The sequence below is a fragment of the Sturnira hondurensis genome, unplaced genomic scaffold, assembly GCF_014824575.4.
Source record: "Sturnira hondurensis isolate 20B ecotype Veracruz unplaced genomic scaffold, ASM1482457v3 Scaffold0022707, whole genome shotgun sequence".
In the NCBI taxonomy this organism is placed as follows: domain Eukaryota; kingdom Metazoa; phylum Chordata; class Mammalia; order Chiroptera; family Phyllostomidae; genus Sturnira; species Sturnira hondurensis.
Window position 1 is genome coordinate 252063 of NW_028095338.1, and position 26904 is coordinate 278966.

Below are 26904 nucleotides of genomic sequence, written 5' to 3' on the forward strand. Positions count from 1 at the left end.
AAACAAACAACAAGTGCTGGAGAGGTTGTGGAGAAAAGGAGACCCTAGTTCACTGTTGGTGGGATTGCAGACTGGTACAACCACTATGGAAAACAGTATGGAATTTTCTAAGAAAACTAAAAATGAATGTGCCTTTTGACCCAGCAATTCCACTATTAGGAGTATATCCTAAGAACCCTGAAACACCAATCCAAAAGAACCTATGCACCCCGATGTTCATAGCAGCACAATTTACAATAGCCAAGAGTTGGAAGCAACCTGGTAAATGATTGAACCAAAAAGCTATGGTACACTTACACAATGGAATTCTATGCTGCAGTGAGGAAGAAGGAGCTTCTACCTTTTGCAACATCATGGATGGAGCTGGAAAGCATTATGCTGAGCGAAATAAGCCAGGCGGTGAAAGACAAATACCATATGATATCACCATTAACAGGAATTTACACAACAAAACAAACAAGCAAGCAAAATATGACCAATGACACTCAAATACAGAACAGGCTGACAGGGTCCAGAGCGGAGAGGGGAGAGAATCATAGGGGAAAAGGGGATGGACTCATATGAACAAGTATAAAGGATACATGGACAATAACTAAGGTGGGGGGCGGAAAAGGGAGGGAGGGGGGAGCACTGGGGGGCAGGGCTGGGAATATAAGACAGAAAATTGTACTTGAACAAGAATTAAATAAAAATAAAAATTAAAAAAAAAAGAAATGTCAGTTTTTGCTATGTCTTTGATGACTGCCTTTTCACAACATTTCTATTGGATAAACTTCTTATCAAAGGGCTTTGGCCATACTCCTCTGTCTAGGTCTACCCTCTTCCCTCATCACCCTTTTGTAGTTCCCCTGCCCCTGGCACCACTAAACAGCTTCTTCACTTTCAGTCTCTTTCTTTTGCTCTGACTTTCTGTGTTCTTTTCATGTTTAGCTCTCTTTGTTCCCTGCCAGCCCCATGCTGGGTTATTGGCATGGATATCTTTTTTGTGGCCATTAGCCAGTTTCCTCTTCAATCCCCATGCCTTTGACAAGGCTTACACTAGCTAGCTTCATCAGCATGTCAGGCATTCTCACCATATTTAAAGGCTTCCTGAAATACTAACTTCCTCATGAATTAGAGCACCTGGCATATAGTAGGCTTTTTTCCATTCCTAAGAATATTAGCCCTGGCTGGTGTAGCTCAGTGAATTGAGCACGGGCCTGCAAACCACATGATCGTGGTTTGATTCCCAGTCAGGGCACATGCCTGGGTGGCAGGCCAGTTCTCAGCAGGGGACTCATGAGAATCAACCATACAAAAACTGATGAGCAAAAAAATAAAAAGTCCATGCATAATTTTTGTGATATCTGCCACCATAGATAAGTCCTTACATAATAATCCTAATTAATTATGCAGCAGCCCTTTTGATAATCTTTTAAAATCATCTAGCAGGTTCCAAGTTTATAACCACAAATATACAAAAAATATATATCTAATTAATAAAACTTAGTATACAATTTAGTAATAAAACTAAGTAATGTTTTAAGTAAATTTATGATTTTGTATTGGATCACATTCATAGCCATCCTGGGCCACACTGAGCCTGTGGGCCCCAGGTTGGACAACCCTGAAATAGGGGATTAGAAGATTCTTAAGCCAGAAAGCTAAGGAACAGAGGAAGCAAAACTTCCAGTCAACGCGGCAGCATAGGTACACATGGCTCACCTCCTCTCACAACCACATCAAAATTACAACTAAACTATAGAACAACCATCATAGAGAACTGTCAGAAATCAAGCCCCGTGAAAATCCTACAACTATGGAATTAAAGGCGACATGGACAAAGACATAGAATGGGCTCGTCCCAACCCACATGTGGCAGATAAAAATGGGGATATATAAGGAGTGAAGGGCCCCAGCCTCATACCTAGGACCTCCAGCCTATGATTACCAGGAAGATAATCTCCGTAATTTCTGGCAATAAAATCCAGCAGGGATTGAAACTGTAGAAAACGGAAATTGCTGGACTCTCTTGCAGTCCCTCTTAAGGTTCTGTGCACAGACTTACTCAGGCTCACTCCTTCTGAGCTCCAGCATGGGGACAGTAGATGGAAAGGCATCAGAGACATATGAGGAGGAACTGAGCTGTCTGGCACCAGGACAAGAGCTGGGAGGCAGCTTCCTTCCAGACAGAAGTGCTGGAAGAGACCACTGTTTCATTTCTGAGGCCTCCTACCACAGAGCCACAGAGCTGGCAGGTGGTCACCATATCTGAAACACCATCGCCCTGGCTAACACTGTTTGCCCTGCCCTGGTGATCCCCTGAGGCAATGTCCCACCCAACGTTCCAGCACACCCAAGGTATTTCTGGTGGCTTTTCAATATGAATGGCTTGTCTTAGCCTGAGCTTCAGATTTTTCTAAATTATCTCGAGCAAACAGCATCTGGCTTCAGCAAACCCCATATCTCTCCGTAAGTGGCCTCAGGCCTGGCAGTATCAGCAGCCAGCCTTGGTTCACAGCTTGACCTTGCCTGGGCACCTCCAAGGCTAGCACAAGTAGCAGCCATCTGCAGATCACTTTGTAGCTTAAACTGTCTAACCTTTGACAGAGCAGAGGCAGTGGTTGACCTTGGATATGCCAACAGCAATCAAGGCTCAACTACAACAGGAGTGTGTACACAGCCCATATCCTGGGCACATCTTGAGAACCCAGCTTGGGTAATAGTGGAGGCTGTGCCCCTGGACCCTACCAGGGCCCTACTACACCTACTACTTTAGGTCGCTCTACCAAGCCTGGAGACATAGCAACTATAACAAATACATACAAACACACACAGGGAAGCAGCCTAAATGAGGAGACAAAGAACATAGCATATATGAAAGAACAGAACAAAACTGCAGAAAAAGAACTAAACAAAATAGAGACAAGCTACTAGACACAGAATTCAACACACTGGTTATTACAATGCTCCATGAACTTAGGGGAGCAGCAGATGAACTCAAAGAGAACATCATCAGTATAAAGAAAGGCATGGAAACCATAAAAAACAACCAGTCAGATATAAAGGATACACTAATTAAAATAAACAATTTACAGGGAATAAACAGTTAAGTGGATGATTCCAAGAGTCAAATCAGTAATTTGGAATAAAAGAAAGCAAAAAAAAAAAGGCAATCAGAGCAGCAAAAAGGAAAAAAACAAAAAAAGTGAGGATAGTGTAAGAAACACCTTTGAGACAACTTCAAACATACCAACATTTGCATCATGGATGTGCCCGAAGGAGAAAATAGAGAGCAAGAATTGGAAACCTATTTGAAAAAATAATGAAAAAAAAAAACCCTTCCTTAACTTGGTGTACAAAATAGACACACAAGTCCAGAAAGGGCAGAAAGTTCCAAACAGGGTAAACTCAAAGAGGTCCACCCCAAGATACATCATAATTAAAATGCCAAAGGTTAAAGATAAAGAGAGAATCTTAAAAACAGCAAGAGAAAAGCAGTTAGTTACCTACAAGGAAGCCTCCATGAGTGAAATAAGCCAGGTGTTAAAGGACAAATACCATATTATCTCACTTTTAACAGGAAGCTAAACAACAAAACAAATAAGCAAGCAAAATATAACCAAAGACACTGAAATAGAGAACAGGGGGACAGCGACCAGAAGGGAGAGGGGAGGGAATTTCAGGGGAAATAGAGGAGGGATTTAGAGTAACAAATATAAAGGATACATTGACAACAACTGAGAAGGGTGGAAATGGGGGGGGAGCATGGGAGGTGGGATGGGATGGGAGTAATAGACAGAAAACTGTACTTGAAAAATAATTAAATAAAAAAATTTTTAAAAAGGAAGCATCCATAAGACTGTCAGCTGATTTCTCAAAAGAAACTTTGCAGCCTAGAAGGGACTGGTATGAAATATTCAAAGTAATGAAAAGCAAGGGCCTATAACCAAGATTACTCTACCCAGCAAAGCTATCATTTAGAATGGAAGGACAGACAAAGAGCTTCTCAGAAAAGAAAAACCTAAATGAGGACATTACCACTAAATTAACATTATATGAAATGTTAAAGAATCATATTTATGAAGAAGATTAAAAATATGAGCAATAAAATGGTATAAATATATATCTATTGACATTGACAACTGAACCTAAAAATACAAAATAAATAAATAAGCAGAACAGAAACAGAAACATAGATATAGACAACATTTTGATGTTTGCCAGATGGGAGGGTGCTTGGGGAGAGGGCAAAGAAGGTGAAGAAATTAAGAAGCACAAAGTGGTAGTTACAGAATAGTCACGGGGATGTAAAGTATAGCATAGGAAATGGAGTAGCCAAAGAACGGATATGCATGACCCATGGACATGGACAATGGTGTGGGGATTGCCAGAGGGAGTGAGGAGGCTTGTCGGAGCAGGGCAAAGGGGAAATATGGGACAGCTGTAAAAGCACAATAAATAAAATTTAATTTTACCACAAGAACAGGGAAAGCAGAGGATGAAGAGGAAGAAAGGGTTCCAGCAATAGGGAAGGTGGCTGAAGCACAGATGAACTGCATAGTGAAAATATCCTAGTGCCAGAGATGACACAGAGCTATTTAAGAACAGGTGTATAAGGGGTTCGGGTTTAAAGTGTTTGCTAATGTAGCTGGCTGCCACATCATGGAGCACCTGCTAATCTCCATCCTATATACCCTGAACCTTCAGCAAAATCTTGCCACACATATAGGCTTGAGCCCAGAATACTCAGGATTGGGTGGGTATTGCACTGAAGCCTGGTGGGCTAAAGCCATGCAGAGTGAACAGTGCATGCTTAAGGCAGGGTGGAGAATGGAATATGAGAGTTCACTGGTAACAGGAGCTGAAAACCAGAGGTGACTCAGGAAAACATAAGAAGGCCTGGGCCTGCCTTCAATTTTCTTTCTTGCCCTATCACCCGAACCCTGGACATATGTAAGAAGTCCTGAACGCCCCTCTTTGTGAAATGTGGTTTTGAATCATTCTTGAGCTTCAGTCTTAAATTTTATAGTGACTTTAGTTAACTGGTGGTTGACTTAAGGGACATGTTACAACATTGATACTCACTGTGCAACAGGTCTCCAAAATGTGTGGCTCTCACACTTAGGTTTTGAAGAAAAAAACTACAATTACTTTGTGGGCCTCCATGTGGGCCCTCAGGAACATTGTTGTCTAGGTTGTGCCTTGGTGTCATGGGCATCACACACATTGTTAGGTGCTCCTCACAATGCTGCTTAGTGATGCAAGCAGTTAGATTCCTCAGGTTGGTCAGGTGATATACTCTGGGTTCAGGGAAAGATCCATCCCAGACTTCTGACCTCCAGAACTACAAGACGGTAAATTTACTTTGTCTTAAGCCACTAAGTTTCAGATTACAGCAGAATAGAAAACTCACATAACCTGGATGCAAAACATTAAAGCATTTTAGTTAAATAAAGTATTTCAGTTAGAATATAGAAGAAACTGAAAATGTCCAAGTTTATTTTTAAGTTAAAATAAAGACAAACAATGCATGTTTTCTTTGCAGTTACTTTTTACTGGAAAAAAAAACAACAAAAACAACAAAACTTTTTTTTCAACAGTCAAAATAAAAGACCATTACACAAGATTGCACAATCACCTACAAATGCTGGCAATTAAGGTAAGTAAGCTAGTCTCACAGAGTCCTTGTCCAAGTCCTGGTTTTGTCCATATGCAGTACACTGACGATGTAATTGTCAGAGCTGTTGGGCTGGATTCACAGTCCCAGTACCCGAGCTCAGCGCGTTCTATATCTCACTCACATCATACCTAAGGTAGAAACTCTTCCACCAAGATTTCTGTCTTGAGAGCAGTTCAAATTTTCACATTCTTTCCATTTACCACAGGCTTTATCCATAGCCAGGGGTATAATTCAGCATTATCCATTCGTCACACAGTTTACTCTTCTCTGTTGGGACATAACTTCCTCAGTCTTCACATTCTTTTCAACCATCACTGTCTTTACTGTACAACAATATGATTTAAGCGTAAATTCAGAAACCTAAATCTTCAAAGTGGGAGGGGAAAAAAGGACTACTGGCCAGAAAATAGATACAGGTACAATAGCTAATTTCAAAAAGCTCTGGAAAGGACTTTTTGCCATTAACACTAGCTTGTCAAAAGCAATTACGAAACTTAAAAAAAAACACTGCACCATTATGAATTAAATAGGAATAAATCTAATAAGATGCTCTAGTTGTGACATGGAACAAGAATATTGATTTGCTTACAAATACTGTTGTGAACATTCAGTTCTTTTCTGAGACGCAGGGCATACAGACAAGTCCAATTTTCAGAATCCTCCCCTGGGCCTTCTAATCACACATGCCACAGACAAACACGCTTTTCTTCCAGAGTCTGCAATTCTGATTAGATTCAAGCTCAAGGCACAATTTAGCAAATGCTGCATGCTTTGTTCATGATTTTATGCACCTGTGAGGTCTACTGAGGACCCAGAAATTGGTTAAGAATGTAGAAACAGTGTCTTGAAAATATATATCCTATCTATGTGTGTATCTCCTTAGAAATTATGTAAAAGTCTAACATGATTTATAAATTTGATTTTTCTAAAGCAAACCTGAACACAGAATTTATCATTTTCCCCCTCAACAGTACTGATAAAATACAGGGCACCTTTTTCTTTCAAGTATTTGGGTAAAATAGCATACCCTGAGAATTTCGGGGTGCAAACCTACACCATGTAAACTGTAGAATGAAACTCCTCAAGCACCACATATAAAAATATCTTATGATAGTTTTTAAACACAGAAACTGTTATTGAATGTGTTTTCTCATGGATATACATGAATATGTACTTATCATGAGATTACAGTCAGTCTACTTAGGAATCAATACTGTCCTGCAGTCCAAAGTATTATTTCAGGTAGCATGAGCATTCTATTTGTAGCAAACACATGAAACATGAAAATAATTTAAACACATTAAATCTCTTTAAGAGGCAAGGATGAAAAAGTCAAATCTGAAATTAAGAAAAACATTTCTACTATTAAGCATTTTCTCATGATATAAGGATGAATTTGAAATGTGTGTTAACATTTGGGATTTATCATAGAGGTGTCGAGAAGTATTTTGTTTTAACTTACTTACTCAATGATATGCAGAGAGCCATATACACAGAGACACACAGGCATACAGGCAACCTGTAAGTTAGGTCACTGACAGCATATCTGGGCTTCATTCAATCCTAGGGGCAATTTCAGTGAGTGCTTTTAAGAAAATACATTCTAGTTAATTAAGTTTTCATACTGGTTACAAATGTGTTCAGTTTTCCAAAAAAAAAAAAAATCAATTCAAATAGAGCATATTACAACCTTACCATTTAACCAATGAGGGGGCAAAAGAAAATGGGTCAAGATTTCTACACACAATGCCCTGTGGATTGTCTGGAAAACTGAGTCACACTTGTAACCCTGAGAGAAAATGGCAAAAGCCTGACTTTGCAAATCTAATTAAATTTGAGCTCAAGGCACTACTTAGAAAATGCCACATACTTCATTAATAGTTCTATGCATCTAAAACATAAAAGGGTATTTGAGTAACTGAAGGGATGTCATTAGGGTAGTAGTTTTATGGGTTGGAAGGTTCATAGACTCTTATTCTATTTAACTGTGGTTGAAAAACGAAGGGCACCACCACTTCTTTCAAATACCAATGTGACCTCAAGAAATGAGAAAACAATGACATCAGGATTTAGATTTATCTCAAGTCTTTAAAAATGTTCCTTCCTATCATTTGAGGTAGTGAATGGTTTAGCAGCTTTGTATGGTTTGAGCAAACAGAGTACCACAAGATTATCAACAGACAATATCATATTCATAGAATATTATTGTAAAGTACATTCTTAACCACTTAGACATTTACTGCATCCTTGACAGCTCCTCACAGGACGTAGCCTCTCTGATAGATCTAACCAGCAGAAAGTTCTCCTTGCTTTCCCAATGTCTGTTTACCTCAATGTAAGAATTTAAGGCTCATATCTGCTGGTGACAAATAATGATGAATAACTTATGGGGCCCCAGAATGTTGGTAGCTAAGCCCTTTACCACATATTCTTGGAGAGTCTCTCTTTTTGTAGAGCTGGCAAACAGTTAACTGCTCAGTATGGCCACTGGGATTTCCTAGAAGTCACACCTAGTTTTCAAGCAGTCTTATCAATTCTGGTACTACCCAACAAAATCCTATATAAGGTGCACCAGAGGCGCTCAAATACTTGAGGATTCATGGTACTGTTTTGAGTATTATAGGTTTCAGATCTTTGGAAATGATTCTACTTTCTCGTTTCAATCTTACGAGACCTCATACCCAGCTGATCTCTACTGAAAATGAGGAAGGGCAGATGTTGTAACTAGTTCCCCAGTGGTGAAAAATTCAGGAAGCTCTGGGGTGAATCTGTCGATGCACCTGGGTCAGCAAACCTCTATGACAAAGGAATAATACTGTCCCTAATATGGTACAGGGGCATCTTTTCCATACTCAGAGGCTACTTCTTATTTCATGTTTCATGTCTCATACAGGCTACCACCGCATTTCATAGTTCATTGGCCCAACGATTGATTGAATTGAGAGCAAAGCTGATGGATTATTCCTCCCTCAAACCTTTCTTTTTATCCAACATATTTTTTTTAAGGAAAAGCTATTCCTTTAAGGAAGGCCCTGAAAGTGAAATTGAATTTTTTAAAAGAGTCTGAGAAAGGAAGCATAGCTACAAAATAATGAGCTTATATAAATCATACAAAAACCAGTCTCATAGTTTTTTACCCACACCTTCAATCATGAACAGCATAAAATTCTGTGGCCTCAAGAAGCATTTATAAGCAGAAACCAAAAATTGATGACTATTGAAATAAAAAAGGCTTTTAAAATTACCAGAATGCTTTATCTTTGAACAACTAAGTGAAGAAGAGGGGATTTCTTAAACAAGAAAGCCTGGGGAAACCTTCAAGGTATTCTTTTTAAACAGTAAGAAATATTCCAATGTAACATTTGTCAGATAGATATTGGCACACTTGTTAATTCTGACAAGCTGAATATTTATCTGACCAATCACCTCTTCAAGATTCACTGTGAACACTCACTAAAATAACCTTCAGAACTGGGTTACAACTGAGGCAGTATTGAATGTCAGTGAAAGATTCTATGATTTGGACTCTCAATGTCTCTTACAACCACAAGGAGCAAGTGATATAATCCTAGGTCACCACTATTGGTATGGCTAGGGCTGGAGCAAATCAGAGCCACTGAACAGGAGCTTACATTCTACTCTATCACCCCAAACCGGTCACTCTTTGGACTCCAAACAATTCGTGAGAGCCAGGACTATGCAACTATGGAGGGAATCATTGAAGAAGAGCAAAAGCTGCTATACACTTATAACGAGTTTGGGTTACTAGAGGGAAATAGATATTTTATATCTTCCTGAGACTAAAAACTTAACTTTAAATATTATCACTTGCTCTTCCATATTTTAAGCCATTCTGTTTTAAAGCAACAAATAGTGTCATGACATTGTACCATTGGAAAAATGAAAACAAAGCACAAAAGTTAAAACCACTACTTTTCACAATCACATCTGAATTCATGCTAAATCCAATAAAAGAACATGTAGAATACAATGAAGAGAATGATAGGCTTGGCTGGTATATGATTCAAAGTGAGTACACATCATATTTAAAATCAAAACATGTGCTACAATCCTGTCGGCTACTCCTCACATATTCCGAGAACCTATGAGGAGATCTGGGATCCAAGTTACTGATTTCTGGCTTGGTTTACAACAAAACCAATCTCATTCTGTTGTGTGGTTTGACTGAACTCTGAAAATACTTAAGGGATTTTTTTCTTGTCTAGCCAAATGGAGGGAAAGATAAATAGAAAGCTTATATCCTGTAGTAAAGTATAAAAAATAATTTTACAGGGGAAAAAACGAAACCATTCAACCAGCCCAATAAAACTAAAATAACACAATCTGTCTTAACAGAGTTGTTCAGGAAAATATAGAAACTTATACCCTTGGTTTATAACAAGTGAAAACTAAGAATAACACATGTAGAGGAAATTTTAAAGATGAATTCTTAGTGCTGTTACAATGCAGCCTTCAGATTAAAGAAGAACAGTCCATCTTTCTGTCTTGCTCCTATAAACAAATATAGGAAAGAAGAGATGGTTAGTTCCAAAAGTAAAATTCATTTTTTAATATTTTATTTATTTATCCTTAGTGGGGAATGGAAGGAGCGAGGGAGAGAAATATCAATGTATGGTTGCCTCTCATGCATCCCCTGCTGGGAACTGGCCTGCAACCTAGGCATGTGCCCCGACTGGGAATTGAACCGTGATCCTTTGGTTCACAGGCCCATGCTCAATCCACTGAGCTACACCAGCTGGAGCATAAAATTCATTTTTAAAGAAGCAAGAAATATGTCAAAATGTATTTTATTTAACTATTTGTCTACTTTCAACATTAATAATGATCAAGTTCACATTTTAAAGTGTGTTTGGCAAATGTGTTTCTGAACTTACTAGACATTACACTGGCTTTAAGAAAGTGCCCAAAGGGGAACTTCCGTTTGAAAATTGAATTAAATACAAAGAGTTATACAAAACTGATTTTAGAGTGAAATGTTTAGTTTCATTTAAATCATTCACAACAAGGATAAAAGTGTGTAATAGATGTGCCCCTAAAATATCATGCAGAAATGGAATTTACCATGAGTTAGGAATCCAATTAAATGAGTAAGAACTATAGTGAGAAATTTTGTAAACAAAAAATCACTACCCAGATTATATAGAATTTCACCTGGTACGTTTTTTAAAAATGAGATGCATCGGCCAGAGGCTATAACTTAGTTCAATCCATTCTAAGATAAGTACTGACATGTTCAGAAGCTTACTGTAAATTAGCCCTTTCTGTTGACCACTGTCTTTTTTTATATATATTTTTTATTGATTATACCATTACAGTTGTTCTATTCCCCCCCTTCATTCCCCTCCACCTGCACAACCCCTCCCCCACCATCCCCCCCCCTTAGTTTATAACCACGTGTCTCAAGTTCTTTGGATTCTATATTTCCCCTACTATTCTTGCCCTCCCCCCTATCTATTTTCTACCTACCATCTATGCTATTTTCTGTACCTTCTCCCCTCTTCTCCTCCTCCCACTCCCCTGTTGCTAACCCTCCATGTGTTCTTCATTTCTATGGTTCCACTCCTGATCTAGCTGTCCTCTTGGTTTGCTTTTGTTTTAGGTGTGCTTGTTAATAACTGTGTGTTTGCTGTCCTTTCACTGTTCATATTTTTCACCTCTTTTTTCTTATATAAGTCCCTTTAGCATTTCATGTAATAAGGGCTTGGTGATGATGAACTCCTTGAACTTGACCTTATCTGAGAAGCACTTCCATTCTAAATGAAAGCTTTGCTGGATAGAGCAATCTTGGCTGTAGGTCTTTGGATTTCATGACTTGGAATACTTCTTTCCAGCCCCTTCTTGCCTGTAAGGTCTCTTTTGAGAAATCCACTGACAGTCTGATGGGTACTCCTTTGTAGGTGACTGTCCCCTTATCTCTTGATGCTTCTAGGATTCTCTCCTTCATTTTAATCTTGGCTAATGTAATGATGATGTGCCTTGGTGTGTTCCTTCTTGGGTCGAACTTCTTTGGGACTCAGTGAGCTTCCTGGATTTCCTGGAAGTCTATTTCCTTTGCCAGACTGGGGAAGTTCTCCTTTATTATTTGTTCAAATAAGTTTTCCACTTGTGGCTGTTTCTTTCCCCCTTCTGGTACCCCTATAATCCAGATGTTGGAACGTTTAAAGATGTCCTGGAGGTTCCTAAGCCTCTCCTCATTTTTTTTGAATTCTTGTTTCTTCATTCTTTTCTGTTTGGTCATTTTTTTCTTCCTTCTGGTCCACTCCTTGATTTGAGTCCCAGTTTCCTTTCCATCACTATTGGTTTCCTGTGCATTTCCCTGCATTTCAATTAGTTTAGCCTTCATATGTTCCTTTAATTTGTGACTATAGTCAACCAGTTCTGTGAGCATCCTGATAAATAGTGTCTTGAACTGTGCATCTGAGAGGCTGGCAATTTCTCCGTCGCTTAGAGTTATCGGCTCTGGGACTTTGAGTTCTTCTTGCACCATCTTTTGGGCTGTTCATGCCTGTTACGTAGCAGGATCGGAGCCCTAGGTGTTCACCAGAGCAGGGCAACTAAGTCGCTGGGTTGTGACACTGTATGTGGGGGTAGGGTCAACGAGGAGCAATGGCGTCCCGTCTGCTGCCTCCCGCCGCCGCCACAGGTGCCACGGCTGCCACCGTCACTGGGGCCCACAAGTTTCATCCCACTGTACGCAAGTGTGCCACCGCCGTCAGCCCTCCACCACTGGGTTTGCTCGCCCTCTGGGGCCTGCTCTGTCATCTCACTGTGCGCGAATGTGTGACTGCAGTCAGTCTGCCCTGCACCCCGACTGGGTCCGGGCTACCTGTGCGCCTGGGTCGGGGGATCTTTCCTGCCTGACCCTGCTCTGCTGCTGGCTCCGCCCCTCTTACCGTCCCCATTGAACGGTTAGTGGTTGTCGGACTTCCGTATAATTCAATTTTCTATTCTTTGGCTGTGTCTTTGTTCTCCAAACCTTTGTTGTATTCAAACTTGGTTGTGGGAGAAGGCACAGTGTTTCCATCTATGCCTCCATCTTGGCGGAAGTCCCCGACCACTGTCCTTATATAGTGCAATCTACTAGAACTTTGCCTAAAGAACATTTTCTTAAACATTTGAGAGTTGATATGTGAATGTAATGTTATAACAACCGAACTAGAGTGAACTACAGGTAATATTTGTGAGGGATGGAGAAGACTCTATCAGGTGAAAAATAACCCCCAGCAAGTATCACATAACCATTATCTAATCACTCATGCAATCACAGGAATCAGTAAGGGATATTTTAAGCCTGTCATCTAGAAACAGACCTGTTAATATGTGCTTAAAAAAGGAAGTCTATAGGAAAAATGATGACTTCATATGTACAATAGTTCATGCTTTCTATTTTATTCTTTTGTATTTTATATTAAGGAATGACCTTCAAGATGAAAAAGACCATTGTGAGTTTGGAGACTTTATTTGCTAAATGTAAGGTTTTTTGCCTAATGACATAAAGTAGCAACAGGAAAGGAAAATATGATGACAAAAGACAGAGAAGAAAATAGAAGACTATGAAGAATCATTTCTATGTGGACCAAAGGGGGCAGGAAGGCACTCTGGGATGCTGAGAAATAGAGGAAAAATCTATTTATACCATCTACCAATACAGTTTTCAGGGATTCATTGCCTAGACACTGCCTTTTTATTTATTCCCAGGGTATTGCTTCTGTTTACATTAACTTAAAAGCACTTCTGTTTGAAATCATGAAATTATCAAGTTATTCTAATTATTATTAAATATACAATATAACATAATAATAAACGATAAATTTAACCAATCAGAGGACCACGAAGAAGTCAGTAAAGACAAGAGGCTAACTATCTTGTGTCACCAGGCAGTTTGGCCTGGATGACTTCCCACACTTATAGGACCAGAATACACTACAGAGTTCAGAATGGATGCTGGGTCAGGTTTTCCTTTGTTCTACACAAGCCTGTGTCCAGGCAGAGAGGAAAATCATCAGATTGTTGCTGGCAATCTAGGCCCAGAGTTATATAGCATACTGGAAAACCTTGGAGGATACCAGAGTACCTTGACCCACAGCCAACTGGCCTTTCCCAAGAGATCAGCTAGCTCTGACTACAGAGCTGTGGAAACTGCCTCCAGTTTAGAGAAATAAAAAACAGTCCCGGATCAGGCCCCTGATGCTATAGCGAGTCTATAATAATAAGGGCTGATTTTCTGCTCTGGTAAGGGCCTCTGAAAGATCAGAAGGTTCTAAGGCATTCATGAGGTTACAGTCTCCAAGTTTACATGCTATGAACTCTTTGATACGTCCTTTGTGATGGTTTTATAATTCAGTCTTCACGACATTCCTGCAAGGTATCCCCATTTTATTGCTGAGAAAACTGAAGCCCAGAGAGGGCAAGTCACTTGTCTTGAGTAGTAACAGTATTAAAATTTGGGCCAGGACTGCCTGATTTCAAGGGGCACACACTGGGGTTTTGGTGAAACCACACAGCTCTCCTCCAACTAAAATGCCTGAATCCATTGGCATCCAGGGAGGATTCCACTCTCAGCTGTGCATCCCACATGCACACAGAAACACCCTACCACCAAGAGCTACAGCCCCTAGAAATGCTAACACTGGCTCAAGTTCCTCTTTGGAGAGTAAAATGCTCTAATAACTAAGGACAGCTAATTTTTCAATCAAAAGCAAAACACACAGGGAGGCTAGGTATATGCTAGACATTATTGGATTCAAGGCCAGTTTCTGACCTTACTCCTTTCTCTTTTTCCCAGATGACTGAAGAGGGACAATTCACAGGAAGAAACTGAGACCTGGAGGGCAGAGAGTAAGAGCAGGGCAAACCAGGGGCCCCCACAAGAGCATGACCACGGAGCAGGAAGGGCCTAGGTTTCAACTGATCTGTTTCCTTAGAACAAGTTATTTCTTTATTTGTCAAATAGAGATGAATACAGTAGCTACTTCTTTGAAGAGTCAGATGGCATGATGTTAAATCTTGGCATGTGATAAATGATTAATACACATTAGCTATTACTTTCTATTTTTATTGATTTCATAGAGGATAGAGGAGAGAATAATAAAGGTAGTAAAGTTCTGGAGAGAAGCACAAAATTAAGAGCAAGAGGGAAGCTACAATCTAAGAAAGGAGAAAAGGAGAAGGAAAAGGGCAAAAAAAAAGACATTAGGAAGATAATAAAATTAAACAACAGTCACATATAATTAAGAAAGGAAGTCACAACCAAGTCAGAGAAAAGTGGAAATAAATGAATTGATTAGGAAATGTAATTATGGAGCGAAATGAACATGAAATGTTGAGCTTGCAGCCAACTGGCCTGTTTCTCAGATGCAAAGAACGGTCTGGTGAGGGAGCTGGCAGAGAGCGCCAGTCCTTTCAGTTTTCCAGTCTGTGATTAAATACAAACTACAAACGAAAAAAGTGAGATGGAAAGAAGCAAGGTGACACATTAAACTAAATCAGCTCGAAGGGAATGGGAAAGGAAAAACCACAATAAGGAGTAAAGCCCCCCTCCCCACCACAGGAAAAAAAAAAAGCAAAGAACAGAAAGTAAATTCTCAAACAAATAGCAGGGGAAGAAAGGAGGGGGAATGAACTAGTGGGAGAAATGCCAGGGAGGAGGACCACCAACGAAGGGTGGCTCTTGGCAGGGGAAGGAGAAGGGGGCTGGGAAGCAGTAAGAAAGAAGCAAACTGGAAAAAAAGACTGATATGGGGTGATTCAGGCTTTGGGTCCCAACTCTGCCCCACAGGAATTCCGTGACTGAAGAAGAGCCACTTAACTTCCTTGAGGCCCAATTTCCTCCTGCAACTTAACACGAGGGGACAGGGATTGACGATCTAATGACCTCTTTAGGACCTGCTTAGAACACTCTACAATATCCAGCCCCCTTTCTCTGACCTGCAGGGCTCTCTGCAGAGGATTGAAATTAACTCTGAGAAGGTAAGGAGAAAAGAAAGACAGACCTGTAGGAGTTGCTCCATAAGGCACACTCAGAAATGAATAAACAAATGGATAAAATCTTACAGGAAAAAAAAGACACTCAAATGTAACAAAATAATTGCAATACCTACTGCATAGCAGGCATAGTGCCAATTAAAGTTTTGTTTTGTTATTATTACATGTTTATTTTATCTTTATGCTCTTGTAAATGGTATTTAGTATCAAGTTGCAATAAAATTTTTAAAACAAATATATGGCATCTATGTAGGTGGGCTGGAGAAAGCATAAAAAGGGAAAATATAGCTTCATGCTTCCAATGATAGAAAACTAAAACAAAAAATAATCTCTGGAAAAGGCATCAAAGATCCCATGGAGCTGGGATGTTCAAAACAAAATCAACAAGTGACAAGGATCTAAAACAGACAGGTTTTAGCAGAAACGAAGGAAGTAGTGAAGTTTTACGGCTGCTGTGCTGACCAAGATGTGTGTCACAAACGGGCTCCTGCTGTGACTCTCTGGTCACTGGGCTACTGGATGTACACAGCCTTGTCTGTTTATCACCATCTTCAATGTCATTATTAAATAATAGTGAAACAAGTAACATTACTAATTATCTTTGCAGTGGGAATGTCTCACCTATAAAAGCGAAACTAAAGGGAAATTCATAACAGAATAATTAGAAAAAACAGCAGCTGGTTATGCTCAAATATATACAGGGGCAGAAAGCAAAGCTCCCTGTTACAATGCACAGCTAAAAATAGACAATGAAATATTTACTATTTGAGCTGGAGGAATCTTAAAGGTGAAGACAGGATTCAAACACTAGTTTTGCATTTCTGTGTGTTTGGGGTGTGTCCTCCAGCTGGAGTGTAGGCTGCTGGCTGACGTGACCATACCAGGTCACATGGGGGTTTAGAGTCACCGCAGAGTACACTGTGGTTGGTAGACTGTAAACCTGCAATTCGTGTTTGTTAAATGAATGGGGGAATTTATACATTTCATTCAAACACTCATTTTTCAAATGTCTGGAGAGGCAGAGAGTAGGTCCCAGGTGTCCTGGCTGCCAATTTAGATCTCAATGCATTCTCAGCTACCCTCCCCTTGTTCCGTGCTGCCTACCAAGGAACAAACACACAGAGTGGCCTGTGGGGAGCATTGCATGGCCTGGGGGCTAAGCGCCGTCTCCACAGGTCCATTTCTTTCTAAGTCCCAGTTTTCTCCTCTGCAAAATGTTGTCTTTGGATCAAATCATTTAAATGACTTAATTGAAAGAGGCACATAAAACCAGACCCCACCCCAAGGAAAAATCTCTGGGATAAGACTGGTTTTCAAAGGAAATTTTGAACTAAAACCAGCAGCCAAGGCTTCTCACAAGGACCATTCATATGAGGATCAGTTGACGAGTGAGTGAGTACAATGTAAATTTTGATACATCTGAACAGCATTTAAAACTTTTTTCACAGCAAGAAAAGAACTACACACTTGTTTATGTATCTGACTTTTCTTTGGGAAATGGCATAGAACTATATAAGGAAGGTGAGTTTTGAAGGATTTTTGTTAGTTATCTGAGTTTTAATAACGAGATTTTTTTTGCCTGTGTACAAAAAGCTAATTGTTAGTTCTTCATTAGTCTTCTTAAATGGCGAGGCCAGCTTTTTATTTGTCTGTCTCCAGGGCTATGGACTAAAATAAAAGTTTTGCTTTCAAAAAAATAAACATCCAAAAAAATCATTGTTCAAATTTTGAATACTAAAAACTGTGATTTGTATTTGTGTCTGATGGAAACAAATCCAAGCCTAACCACTTCGGACTTTGCAGACAGGAGAAAGGCCAAAGGCAGGTGCCGAGGGGACACTACAGGAGCAGGTGTGCCTGGTTCCTCTCTCTGCCCAGCCCTCCGTTCCCTTTGTTTCTGCACCTCCGCCTCTGCAGTCACACAAAGGCCTTGAGGCATTAGCTGCTCCAAAATAGCCTTAGGTAAATGCAGTACCACCTGTTCAGAAGATTAAACTACTTTTGTCTAGAGGCTACTTTTTCCCTTCTGCAAGACTATTCTCTAATCCTGAGTCCCTTCCACAGGTGTACTAAATTTTTTCTTTATTTTTCACAATAGACTAAAGATGCATATTTATCTTTAATCTTCCCCCTCCCTTATTTTTTGTGATCATCACACACTGCCTGTTACAAACCCTTGGAGAGAAAAATTTCTAATGATCTATTTCTAGGTTGCAAGTAAAACGAGTCTTGCATTTTTACGTGAATTCTTTGAGAAAGACCCAAGGATTTTTGAATAGTGTCCTAATGTTGTGTACGCCAATAAATGCAATAGCCCCTTAAGTTAAAAAGGGCTTTAAATCTGCAGCACACTGTTATATCATCTGACACTCAGATGCATTTTGAGGAGTAGATATTATTGACACATGAGTGTCATGAGTGCTAGAGTTTGCAGCCCAAGAACACACAGCTGGTGGGAAGAAGCTTTAACTGTAATCTAATGATCCTACTTCCTAATTTAAGGCTCTTTCATTGGCCAATGAAACATTGTTCCTCTGTTCTTTTTCAGTTCAGAGAAATGGCTTATTTCCTTACATAAGCATAGAAAGGGTTTCTCTCTTCTCCATCTCCTGTTTTGGTTTGGTATAACTTACCAAGAAGTGAAAGTCCAAGAAACGTTTATAAGGTCAACCTTTTCTAACCTGAAGAGAACAGGAGAATGAGGGGCAATTTGCCCCCATAGTGCTGACATCTTTGTGTTCAAATCTGAAGTGTGTCCCAATCTTTCCCATGTGTGTGACCTGAAGTGCCCTGACTCAGGCTCATTTTTCCTATCAGGTTTCATGGACCATATTTATGGCAAGAATTCCTGTCTATGAATTTGGATTAATTCAAATGTTAGGGATCTACTTTATCTAATTTCCTTGAGAGGGGAGCAAGTAGCAGTTGCTTCTTTTCTGAAGGGAGAACATACAGATATGAAAATGAACACCTTATAGGGACTGGCAGCTGAGGGAGTGGATTTGGTCTGAATGACTGGGTCCAACTTAACAGCCCCTGCAAGGAGCCACAGCTCTCAGTAATCCCTCCTCTCATAGGGGTTGGCTGTGTGTGTGTGTGTGTGTGTGTGTGTGTGTGTGTGTAACATACCTTAAAGACCTGGGACTCATCTAACAAAAAGTGTTCTGATTGTCTGAAAACAGAAAAACAAGAGCTTAAAAAAGACATTCTCTTGTATAAGAAACTTCAAGAGAAAGATGTGAGAGAGGGAGAAAAATTCTTCTGGAAGTTCAGAAAACCTTCTAACAAGAAAATGTGAGTCTTTGACCCCTTTACTTCTGAGGAGCAAGCCGATTGACAGTGTTCCCAACAATTTTGCAGGATGTTCTCCCTTCCATCACTGAGGCTGCCAGGAATAGAGGCTCACTCCACTAAATACAGGCTGGGTTTTTGTTTCTCTCCCCTGTGAACTTTCAACAAAGTCTAACCTGACAGATGCAAGGTTCACTTCTCTCCTACTAACAGGTGGGAAAAACACTCAGGCAATGTGAAAAGGTCAAAGGGGAAAGGTCATGGAGACAGGAATGGGGAGAGGAGGAAACTTGGCAAGAAAATTAGCTTCTTAATAATTTGGATGGGGTTTTTTTTCTATCCTTCAAAAATGCCCGTTTCTAGATAACGTCCTCTGCTGTAAATCTGACATTTTAAACACAGACACACACAAAGAAACAGGATTGCTCTTAATATTTATATCTGATGATCAAAGTTACACTCACCCAGCTCTATCCTGCTTCCTGGTGATTACTCGTCATCTGTGCTCCACCACAAAGCTCATGGTGGTGCCGTCGAAGGAGGGGGGAGCAATGATCCTCGGCCCCAAAGGCTGGGAAGTGATGCTGATGACAGGTTTGCTGTGCAGCTGGGCAAAACCCTTGGCTCCCACCAGCTGGGATGTGGCTGCTGGGGCTGAAGAGGAAGCAGGAGACTGACCAGAGGCCATGAAGTATGGGGCCTCAGTTAACTTGGCAGCTGCCTCTTTGCTGGGGGATTCTGCAGCCGTCTGGGAGAGCTCGCTGCTCCCTGGGGTGTGAGCAACTGGCGTAGGCTGCAGGGCACTGGTAGGCAGCACTGTGGGCAGAAACCCAGGGTAGATCATGTAGGTGGGTCCATAGGCCCCGGGACTCAAGGCCAAGGGTGGCACAGGGAGGGACATGGGAGCCACAGCTTGCTGCTGGGAGGTCATGGGCACATCCACGTACTGCCCTGTCTCGGGGTCAAACAGTCTCCGGGTCATGGGCTGCACTGGTGTGTCCACCAGGTAGTACTGGCCAGTTGTCACATCCAGAAGCATCTTGCGCTGGGTCTGCTGAGGCTGTGGTTGCTGGAAGGGGTCTGAGGGGACAGGAGCTGGGCCTGAAGGTGCTGGGGCAGGCATGCCAGGTGGGGAGAAGCAAAGGACCTGGGGCTGGGACCCCTGCAAGGCAAAGGGCAGTGGCTGCTGGTGGTAGATGGCAGTGGGGGGATGCTGTGGGCTCTGGGGCCCTGTGGGGGCAGCTACTGACTCCGGTGGGTTTTCAGGTTTGGTAGGCCAAGCTAGCCTCCTGGTTCCACTGATCTGGGAGCCTTTGGGGCAACTGGGGACCTGACTGCGGGCGCTCAGTGGGGGTAAGCTGCAGAGAGTGGCCGCTGAGGAGGCTGGGGGACCCTCCCTCCCTACCCTAGGCCTGCCTTGAAGATCCCCGGCTGCAGAGCTTCCTTTAAGTGGGATGGTCAGGTAATTCTCACAGTCACTATTGCTCTTTTCCAAGTTGCTGCCATTTTTCCTATTGGTCACCTCATCAAGAGATGCCCGGGTGGCTGGAGAGATCTTGAGGGACCGAAGTCCCTGAGACTTGATGCTTTTTGTTGCTGAAGGGCTCTCTGGAGAAAGCCCTTGTGGGAACTTGCCAGCAACACCCCCGGTTTTCTGGGTGCTGCTGGCACTCACTGTGAAGGAGCTGCGGTTACTGGCGATTGGTGGGAGGGCCTGCAGGGGCTGGGTTCTCTCCACATCTTTGTGGACTGGGGCAATATAGAGGGACCGGGGCCTTTCCTTAGCCAGCGCCAGGTTCTCGAAGGCAGCGGCACGGGCAGACACACTCTCGGAGCTCGGGTTGGAGTTTCTGCGCTGCAGACGCTCCATGGGGCCCCCTCGCAGGACCACTCCGCCTCTGTTCCCTGTGCCCCGCTCTCCTACCGCACCAGGCCGTTTGGCCAGCTTGTCGGGGTCCCCCTCTGCACCCCCGACCCCTTCTCTCTCTTCACTAGCAATGAGCGACAGGACATGGCTGTCCGTCATCACTGGCAAAGGGTCGCTTTTGCGCTTCCACTCATTCCTGTTGAAGCTGTACAGTTCTTCCATGGATCTCACTGCAGCAGTCAATTTCTCCAAGGCATTCCGAGACGGCTTTGGGTCTCGCCCTTCCTCCTCGTCCTTGGCCTTCTCTGGGGTCTTCTGAGCGGAAACCTTGGAGACGATCTTGAGCACGGGCAGGTACGAGCCCTGCTCAGGCTTATTGGGGGCAATGGTGGCCACGGGCAGCCTGCCAGACGCCCTGTGAACCAAGACCGTCCCTTCTGGCGAGGAGGCATTCAAGCCGTTGTTGCTGCCACCTTTGCCCATGCTCTCCCTCAGCTCTCGGTCCATGCTCTCTTCTCTCTGGTTCAGCACTGCCTGGCATGTAATCACCATGGGGGACAGGGATCTGGATCCGCCGGCTGCAGCAGCCGACTGCCTGGGTTTGGGCCCGGGGGTAACCTGCTCCGGGGTAACACTGCCCTTGTCACTGCTATCGCCTGACCCTTTGATTAGTTTCCTGACATCTCTCACCTGGTGGAGAGGGGCCTGGGCTTTGGACTTGTCTCTGACATCTCTCACCTGGAATTGGGGAGCTTTTTCCATGTTGTCCCCCCGGAAGAGTTTCTGTTGCACCCTGGTGTTGTCCTCAATGGTCTTGAGGAGGTTCGAGTTGCTGCCACCGGTCAGCTTGGGCGTGAGCAGCTTGGCGATGTTGAAGTCTGAGCTTGGCTGCTGCACGCTCCCCAGCCGGATCTTGATTTCCGGAGCCTTGGGCTGAGTCACTGCAGTAGGGGTGGCCTGGGCAGCAGGGTACTTGGTGGCCTGTTTCTCCGGCTGCTTGTCCTTGGGTGTCTGCTGGATGTTGGGGACAAAGAGACGGGACATGATGGTGGACTTGCTGGCAGAGATCTCCCCAAGATCAGCCCTCCAGTCACCCCCCTTGGGGAGCTGAAGCTTCCCAATGGGGGCTTTTTCTTCCCGCTTCTCTGCCTCTTTCTCCTTCCAGGACCGGAATGCACTGTTCTGACTACGGAGGAAGATGCCCTTGACAGTCTCTGATGCACTCTTTTTAATTTCACACACTTCCTCTGTGTGTCCATCAGGGAAAGTTCGGCCGGAGCCAGCATTGCCCTCCCGAGGAGCACTGGCTTTGAAAACTGGAGACTTAGACCCCACCACTGACCCCTCAGCACCGGCATCAGACACGCTGAGCACAGTGTATTCCGAGCCAGCCTCTGAGTGGCGAGAGCCCTGCCTCTGCAGGCCCCTCTCCCGCTGCTTCTCACCCGCGGAGGCGGGGGCACCCTCTGGCTCCTTGGACATGCTGGAGAGGTTATGGGATGTGTCAGTGACTTCTCCCCTCTCCATTTTGAACTCCTGTTCCCGCTGCATCTTCTTGGAGATGACATTTTTGAGAAGACTGGAAGCAAACTTGGACTTCTTCTGGGTGCCCTCCGCACGGGTGGCAGGCTTGCTGCTCTCAGAGGTCTCTGAGCCGTCATCTGTGCACACCGACCCGGGGCCCTTGCTGGAACCTCTGGTGGCCCTGCAGGGCCCAGTGGTTGAGCTGGCTTTGCTCTCGCTTCGTAAATTCAGAGGCTCCAGAAGGGTGACCACATGCGAGCCTGTCTGGACCTGCTTCTGGAAACACAAAGGTGTCTCCACATGCTTGATTTCCCCTTCGACCTTGCTGACCACAAACTCCAAGGCCTTAGTCTGGGACTTCCTGGAGTGGATGTAGAGCTGGTCTGCGGTTGTCCTGGCACCACCGTCCTTTCTAAGACTTGCAGCCACCGCGGCTGCACTGCTCCGGAGCAGGCTCTGTTCCACCCTGGCTCCAACACCCCCGCATTTTAGGTCTAGGAAGGTCGACCAACGCCCAAAGCCAACTTCGGAGAGTGTGGAGGACTCCCGGGAGCTGATGTTCAGAGCCTCAAAATAGGGGTAAGCGAGGCTCCGGAAGGCGCGGGAGGTCAGGTTACGAACCTCTTTGTCCGCGTCGTCCAGTTCACTCACAGCGCTGGAGGCCCCGCTGGAATAGTCCACCAGCTCCTTAGCCCGGATGGCCCCACACCGTGTTTGCAGGCGAGCAGGGACAGCAATGAATTTCTTTGCATGGTCCTGAGCCACGGCTGCAGCCGGGTCTTGCTTCAGTGAACTTGAATTGTGTTCAGCAGCCGTAGAGACTCGGAGGCTCATGTCGCCTTCATGCTTGGCAGCATAAATAATGTTTTGCTTTGCGCGCACGTTGCTAGGCTCATTTATAGCCCGGGAAGTCGGTTTGATTGATAGGAGGATCTGGCTTGCTGCACTCCCACAGCTGCTTGCTGCGGCTGCTGCCCCTGAAGCTGCCTCCGGGGGCTCCGGCAAGGGCTCAGGCCCGGTGGCAGTGCCAGGCCCAGTGGGTGGGGGAGTGGGGCCACTGTCAGTAGGGTCACTGCCCACTTCCGTGCTGCTGGTGTCGCGACCACTGCTGCCTGTGCTCGGGCGGGGAGGGTCACTGCTGGAAGGGCTCGGTGTCCGGGTGGCATTGGTGCTGGGAGTAGTGCTGAGGTAGCAGCTGTTGTCCTCCTCTTCGGTTGGGGAGGTGATGTCCCCCGGAGTCTCGTCACTGCCACCAAAGGAGGCATAGTCCACGAATGAGTAGATCACGTTGTTGTCCTCGAAATCCCAGCGGGAGGCCAGCCCCACGTCGAAATCCATGTCCTGCTCTACCTCACTCAGCTGGATCTCGTGGGTGGTGATGTAGTGAGTCTGCTCGTTTTTGTGGGGACCCCTACTTCCCTGAGACTTGGCAATAATGTCCCTGCACTCTGTTCCATCTTCTCCCCCTCCTCCTCCTCTTCCTCCCCCACCTCCTTCTCCTGCCGCTTTCCCTCCCACTCCTCCCCTGGGCTGGCAGCTCACTGCACTCTCACCACTGTCACTCTCAAAGCCTAAAGACGAAGATGAGGTGGCCGGAGCCCCTGCTGATATGGTGGGTCCATCCGGCTTGGAAAGGCCACTGTCTGCTTTGCCCACCGGGGAGGAAGAGGAGGAAGAAGAAGAGGAGGAGAAGTTGCTGCCTTCTTCAGCACTGCAGATCTGGGATCCGGTGAGTTCTGAGGAAGCAGGACTCTTCTGAGGGGTTGAAGCCTTGCTCTTTTGACTTCTGAGTTCATCTTGGGCTTTCTCCTCGGGATTCCTAGAGGCCCTTTGATCCCCAGGTGAGCACTCCAGAGTCCGTTTCATGGTCTGTGGACTCTCCCTCTGGACTCCAGCTGGAGTGCACATCTCCACATATTTCGCTTCTTGCTGGGAGGAGGCTGATGACTGGGGCAGTGGCTGCAGCTGCTGCTTTAGCTCCTGGCTATCTTGAGCTCCACTCAACCCGTCCCCCACCTCCTTCAGTCTGGCCTGTGGATTCAGCTCAAGAGTGGCAGCTTCCATTCTGAGCCCTTGCCTAGGTGTCAGCGACAGGAAGAGACAGTGGTGAGTGCTGGGGCTGTCCTGGGTCCTTCCCTGGTGCTGGAGGGGCTGCAGAGTTGCCCGAAACAGGGTCCTGTGTGCCTGGACTGCCCCCAAGGCTGTAGACACCACTTTCTCTACTATCACCACCTTCCAGTTCTTCAGCCCCTGTGGCGGGGCCTGGGTAAGCCTGAGGGAAGTGGGAAGGCTCCTGGACCGGGTGGCAGAGGTGGTCTGTGGCTTGGGGGCTGCTGCTCTGGCCGAGACTGTGGCCACTTTCCTGTAGCTGAGCTGTCCTGTCCAGTTGTTTGCCCGGCACCATTGGCAGCTTGGAGTCCGAATGCCATCGGCCATGGAAGGAGCAACATCTGTAGATGGACCCCGGGACTCTCAGAAATGAAAGCAAAGTATGTGCTGTTTCTTGTGAAGGCTTGTCCCTTTCCTGTATGGGGCGAGAGTGGGTCACGTCATTCCAGAAATATTTTTAGTGTCTATTCCCTAGTCAAACCACAGTAAAACCACACTGGAGGGCACAGAGGAGACTCTAAAATGAAAAGAGAAGGTTGAGGGTGGATGAGGCGTGTGGGTTCTAATTCAAATCAACCAAATGTTCTGTGTCATCTATTACAATCATGTGTAAGAAGTGTGAAATAATTCCTCACTCACTGCCACTTTCACTCCTAAGTCTGATTAAATGGTTTTTCCCCTTCATCCCCAAATAAAATCCGAATTCTGCATTGCATTCCAAATCCATTTAAGGAAAATCCAGAATGATTTCAAAATCCCTCTTGGACATAAGGTAAGTTTTATGTCTGCCTCCAAAGCTAAGCTTTACGTTTGCCTCAAAAGCTGAGCATTTTCTTCTCTTTCAACTCAAATCAGATGAGTTCTAGTAATAAAACTTTTCACGAGAATGAAACATTTCATCCTCTTTTTCCCAAAGTTATGCTCCATGAAACATAATCCATTTGTTTCAAAATAGGAAGAGTCCCTTCTAGAATGCTCACTGGGCTGACTTGAAGAATAAAAGGGTAATTTTCAAACACTGAAAACATAAGGCTTTAAATAAACTTTTTAGTTACAATCACTGAAAAAGGACCAGATGGGGTCAAAATTGACACCACTTCAACTCACCGATATCCAATCAATCTCAGAAAATGTTCCCCAAACTAAAACCATGAGAAGACAATAAACCTCCAATTAAATATAGCCTGAGCCGCAGCCTCCTGATTCGGTTACGCTGGCTGAACTCCAGACCCGCAGGGCACGAAGTCAATAGGCACGAAAGAACAACGGACACACTTACCCTTCGTGAGTACAGTGCTGCTTGGAGGCAGGTTCAGAGAGGAAATGTGACCCGCTGGCATGCCCCATGGAAACAAAGCCAAAGTCCTAGTTCACTGGCTCTGAGGCACATCCATTTCAAACAGTTCAGTGGTTGTGTGAGTGAATTTGCCAGGTAGCCCATGATGGGGGTTCTGTGCCCACCATCCTCAGGAAAGATCCCTTGGGTGTTATCAGTGGAGAACCACGCCTCTTGGTTTTGGTGAAATCTGGCCCTCCTCACCTGCCAGGACCAGTTCCACCACTATACATAGTCTATGTGTCACTTATGCCGATTGAATAAAGCACTATTTTAAACGTCCACATTTGTGGGGAACAAAAATAACACCGTCAACCATCTCCTTCCAACATGAAAGCCACCCCCACACAGAAAAATGTTCCTTCCTCTGTTCGGCGTGGTGTGGGTATGGAGTGGGAGTCCCTAACAACTGAGCATTTACCTTCCCATAGTTGAGAGGTGGACAGCACAGCCCTGCCACTCTCCCCATGACAACTTGGATCTGCCCACATCATTGCCATTAAAACCACGACATAGGGAAAGACTGGAAGTATCAGGTGTCACAATGTGGATATGAAGCCAGAGCACAGGGTGAAGAGAGCAAAAGAGAAAAGGCAAGTGAAAGAAACAGAGAAAGGGAGACAAGAAGGGAAGGAAAGAATAAAGAGAAGGAATTGGCCAAATTTGTGATCCACTTTTTTATTACAAAGAATGTAGAATTTTGTGCTTCACAGCTCGAAATCCTAGATTCTTCATGATGATAAAAATTAAAAAAGAACAATTACGACTAAGCCCTATTTGAAATAGTTTTAAATGTGTATATTAATTTATTTAACCCTCATAACAACCTTGATGAGTTGGGTACAATTATTATAGTGACTTTATAGACAGGAAAGCTGCGGCACAGAGACATTAAGGAATTATCGAGCAGAATTCAAGCCCAGGCAGTTTGGCTCCATGAGCCAAACTTTAACCCTTACGCTACTTTCACCCTCCTGAACTTTAACCCTTATGCTACTACAGAATCTTGCTGACCTCCATGCTCAAATACTTTTCATGGCACCTGATGCTCAACTAGAAGGTGGCAACACTACCACTAGGCAATTTCATCTAGAAGACCATAAATAAATC

At 43.9% G+C, this 26904-nt stretch overlaps 1 protein-coding gene across 1 annotated transcript; it reads right to left on the reverse strand.

Moving 5' to 3' along the window:
• Positions 1–6122: 6122 nt before the first annotated feature.
• Positions 6123–25805, reverse strand: CUNH4orf54 (chromosome unknown C4orf54 homolog). Its single transcript, XM_037036265.1, is given in 3 exon segments — positions 6123–10174; positions 19423–24873; positions 25738–25805. Coding segments are annotated over 2 exon segments (5487 nt in total). The 3' UTR covers positions 6123–10174; positions 19423–19454.
• Positions 25806–26904: the final 1099 nt, after the last annotated feature.